Below are 4,489 nucleotides of genomic sequence, written 5' to 3'. Positions count from 1 at the left end.
CATTGTAGTAGCAAGTGTCACCATGAGGCTCCTTCTGTGGTGTACAGCTAGGGTCAGTTTTCCATCTTCTTCATGGCATTTATTCCAGTGATGTATTATTTATCAAATGCCCTACATGCTCAGGAATAAAGCAAAATAAGAATTGTTTTAAATCTAACTTAGGGAGTGAAAGTAGTTGAAAAAATGTAGTTCATTTTTAGAAAAAACACTCAACCTGGGTAACACGATCCATGTATTACTTTCATCATGAACCTACATTTGAAGGGTCACATTTAAACAAATGCATAAATAATTTAGGCGAGATGGCTAAGCTTCAGTCCCATTAAACTCAGGCTCCTAAGTGCCTAAATAGCCTGCAGGAATGGGATTCAAGCACTTCAGGAAATTTTACTCAAACCCTAATAGAGCGTTTGCCTCCCTTCCAGCCGCGCCCGGCGAGCGCCCTCGGGCAGCCGGGAACCCCGCAGCGCAGGCCGCGTTTCCGCGCAGCTTTTCAGCCGTTTGATGCCTCTGCTGTGAGGTGGGCTACCCGCCCGCGCTGTGCGGCGCGGGGGCGGCACTGCAAGTGCTGGTTCTGCGGGGCTCCCTGGGAAGGGGCTAAGCCCGTGCTGGGAGGACCGCAGCGGAGCCTCGCAGCCCGCCGCAGCCGCTGCAGGGGGAGCGGGAGCGGAGCCACCGGGCGGCCCCCGGGGCATGTCGGACTCGGGCCGCCGGCGGGGGCCGCGGGGCTGAGCGCCGCCCGCGGGAGCCGCCGCCCCGGCACCGTGCGCCGAGCCCTGTGCGCCGCCGCGCTCCCCCGCACGGCGCCGGCAGCTTCGCCCCAGGAGCCGCCCCGAGCGCCCGAACCCGCCGCCCCGGCTCGCTCGCCCCGCGCCCACCGCCCCGGCCCGCGGCGCGGCGCCGCCAGCAGAGGGCTCGCTCCGCCCGGGAAGGCGGCCGGCGGCTGCGGCGCGGCCCCGGGGCCGCGGCCGGGCGCGGGCAGAGGAGGCGTCTGCCGCGGGCGGGCGGCCAGCGGGCGCGGCGGGCAGCGCACCGCGGGCCCATGTGCGTCGCGGGGCGAGCAGCCCCCAGCGGCCGGGCAGCGCCGGCCGCGGCGGGGGGCACAGGCGGCGGCGGGGCGAGATGCCGCTCGGGCCGCGGCCGCTGCTGCGCGGGGCGAGCGGGGGAGGCCGCGCTCCGCCGCCGCGCGGGCTGCGCGCCATGGGGTGACCGGCGCGGCGGAGCGCGGTGGCGAGGCCGAGTGAGGAGCCGGCGGCGGGGCGGGCGGAGCGGGGCCGGCCGGCGGCTGCCCCGGCGAGAGCAGCATCTCCCGGGGCGCGGCGGGCTCGCGTGAGCGGCGGCGTGCGGAAGGCGGGGGGAGGCAGCGGCGGCTCCCGCCTCAGCCTTCCCCAGCAGAGGGTGCCTGCTGGGTGGGAAGGGGGAAGCCGCGCTCTCCTGGACTTTTGTGGGAGTGGGGGTTGTGTTGTGTGTGTGGTTTTTTTTTTAAGGGGGGTGGGGTGGGTTAGGAGAGAGTCTGTGGTTTCCATGGAGATGAAGCTGAAAGTGCAGGAAATTTAAAGGCTTTGGGTCCTTGCAAAGCAGACAAACTGGTGCCAACGTGCGTGGCTGCTGTTGCTGCTGAGGAGGCTGCTTTGCAAACGGCGGAGAGGAGCGGGGAGGAAGAATCGGCAGCAACTTCTTCCATACGCACGGGCAGGCAACGAGGAGCGGCAGCGGCAAGCAGAATTTGCAACAAAAAGAGGCATCTCCCTTTCCCGGGGAGGGTGAAGAGAAGCAGCGGCAGCAGCAGCAGCAGCAGAATTTTGGAGCGGCTCCACCACGAGAAATTTTATAGAGAAGCCTGCGAGAGAGAGTTTGCAGGGGGCTTGTTCTCCGGGCTTATTAGGGGGCTGTCTTTGCCGGTGGTGCGAGGAGCGGCGGTGATCCCCCTTAAAGACAAGCTATTTTGGATATCCCCGTACAAGTTTTCTGATGTATTTGCTTGCACCTTCTTCCCCTGCTGTTTGGTGAACCCAGCCCCCCTCTCCCCCCCCTCCCCCCCCCCCCACCGGTCTCCCAAGGATGGATCATTCCCAGTGCCTGGTGACTATATACGCCTTGGTGGTTCTGCTGGGTCTCCGGCTAGAGCAGGGCGCCTGCCAGCACTATCTGCACATCCGACCGGCTCCCAGCGACAACTTGCCCTTGGTGGATCTAATCGAGCACCCGGACCCTATCTTTGACCCCAAGGAGAAGGATCTTAACGAGACCTTGCTAAGGAACCTCATGGGCGGACACTTCGACCCAAACTTTATGGCTATTTCCTTGCCCGAGGACCGGCTGGGAGTGGACGATCTAGCTGAGCTGGACTTGCTGCTCAGGCAGAGACCCTCGGGAGCGATGCCCAGCGAAATCAAAGGGCTGGAGTTTTACGACGGGCTGCAGCCGGGCAAGAAGCACAGGCTGAGCAAGAAGCTGCGCAGGAAGCTGCAGATGTGGCTCTGGTCCCAGACCTTCTGCCCGGTCCTATACACGTGGAACGATCTCGGCAGCCGCTTTTGGCCCCGGTACGTCAAAGTGGGCAGCTGCTACAGTAAAAGGTCTTGTTCAGTCCCAGAAGGCATGGTTTGCAAACCTGCCAAGTCCGTGCATTTAACGATCCTGAGGTGGAGGTGCCAGCGCCGGGGAGGGCAGAGGTGCACATGGATACCCATCCAGTACCCCATCATTTCGGAGTGCAAGTGCTCCTGCTAGGGCTTGCACTTACCTTTTCTTGCCCCTTCTCCAGCGGACTCACGTGGACCTTTGCTGCAACAAAAATAAAAAAGACATTTGCTTTCTGGTTAACGTTGTAATGCACTGTAACGTGTAGGAGAATGTATATTGTGTGTATATATGGCACCGTTTTAATATACTATTAAAAGGTCAGTATTATACGTGAAATAATCAGCGTCTACTGTATTTTTAAGACTATTACCCTGATCGTTGCTAATGTATCTTTTTTTTTTTTTTTTTTTGGTATTTATATTCCTGAGAGAAGTCGCTTCGCTTTCGCGAAGTAGGTTTTTTGTTGGGGGTTTTGTGTTTTTTGTTTTTTTTTTTAATAAAAGGATTAAAAAATACAAACCAAACTTTTTGATAAGAAAACGTTTTAAAGCTGTTTTCCATTATTCGGAAAGCGTGTGTGTGAGGTTTTTTTTTCTTTTTCCTTATGGACTTTAGATTTTAAATAAAAATGAATAAACGCCTAGAGCACAACGTTATTGTAAATAGAGAGAACAGTTTGAATGACTTAATCCTATGTAAATGAAGAGTATCTGCTATTTATTCTTTATATCCTTGTAGTAAAAAGTGCAGTGCAGAATTAAAGTCAACCACTAAAACACGAGCCGTTTGGATTCTGTTTGCTTTTTGGTTTGGCCGCCTTCGGGGGGGCTTTCTTCTCTCTCCTCCTCGTTCTCCACGCTCAGCAGGACGTTTCGCGGTGGCAGGGGGAGGTGGGAACCTGCTCGCCGCTCTTCCAGGAGGGACTCTGGCACCTACACCGCAGGAGTGCGGCGGGGATCCGGCCCCTCATGTGGGGCAGGCGGGGAGCGGCTGCGGGGGGGTTCCGCTGGCCCCGCGCAGCGCTGCGCCCCCGCGGAGCCGCGCACCCACGGCCGCGCAGGCAGGGCGCGCTCGATGGCAGCTGGGTTGGGATTTTTTATTTATTTTTTTTTAAACCGCTTGACATTTCATTTACAACGGGACACGTGTCTTTCACACCTACCATTGTGGTGGGACACTGCTGAAACTTGACCCTTGGGCTTTGGGGGTTTTCAGCGCAGACACGTTATTAGCCTGATCCTATGACAGCCTCGCACACCGCCCTGCCCGGCCGCGGTCGCCCCTCGCAGCCCGGTTAACTCTTTGGGCTCCCGCCAGCGCCGGGGCAGCTCCGCGCCCGCCCGCTGCCACCCCCGCCCCGCCGCGCCGCCCGCTCCCCCCGGCCGCCGGCTCCAGCGCTGCGGGGCGGCCCGCGGGGCTCCGCGCCGGGCAGCGGGGCACCCCCGGGGGGCGCGGCCCCGGGCCGCCGCGCTGGAAGGGCCCGGCGCGGCTGACCAAGTATTTGACTTTTACGTGCTGGGAGACCCGACGGTTCGTATCTCATAGATACCAACTGCAAAAACAAACGCTCCACGTGTTCTTCAAAGGCGCCCTGACAGTGCAGAAAGCCTTTTCCTTATTTATCTTGGAATCAAAAAACTACCACCCCCCACCCCCCCAATTCGGAGGGAATCTATGCTAATTATTTTAAACCCGTGGCGCTTTCATTGACACAGCCCAGCCCTGCTTTCTCTAACGTTTAGTTCGCGTATCTCCCAATGCATATTCATCCTCTCTCACACTCTTTCGGTGCGTTTTACCGCCCGTCTCAGTGCTTCTAATTTCAATAGTTTGGGGGGGGGGGGGCGGTAAAATCAGATCTTGGGACATTTAGGGTATTCATTAACCTAGTGAAGAGGAACAG

General features: G+C 58.7%; 1 protein-coding gene across 1 annotated transcript; it reads left to right on the top strand.

Annotated features, from left to right (window-relative positions):
- Window positions 1–1,289: 1,289 nt before the first annotated feature.
- NOG (noggin) lies at window positions 1,290–2,961 on the top strand. Its single transcript, XM_037400367.1, has one exon. It carries the CDS (start codon window positions 2,062–2,064, stop codon window positions 2,731–2,733), a length of 672 nt encoding a protein of 223 aa, XP_037256264.1. The 5' UTR covers window positions 1,290–2,061; the 3' UTR covers window positions 2,734–2,961.
- The last annotated feature ends 1,528 nt before the right edge of the window (window positions 2,962–4,489 follow it).

The sequence above is a fragment of the Falco rusticolus genome, chromosome 1 (genome assembly GCF_015220075.1).
Source record: "Falco rusticolus isolate bFalRus1 chromosome 1, bFalRus1.pri, whole genome shotgun sequence".
NCBI classification, from domain to species: Eukaryota; Metazoa; Chordata; class Aves; order Falconiformes; family Falconidae; genus Falco; species Falco rusticolus.
The sequence above is the reverse complement of the archived record's forward strand: the minus strand, read 5'-3'. Positions and strand labels throughout refer to the sequence as shown.

What these genes read in the sequence shown, in the direction of transcription:
- NOG (XM_037400367.1), top strand. Translation starts at nt 2,062, where the DNA reads ATGGATCATTCCCAGTGCCTGGTGACTATATACGCCTTGGTGGTTCTG.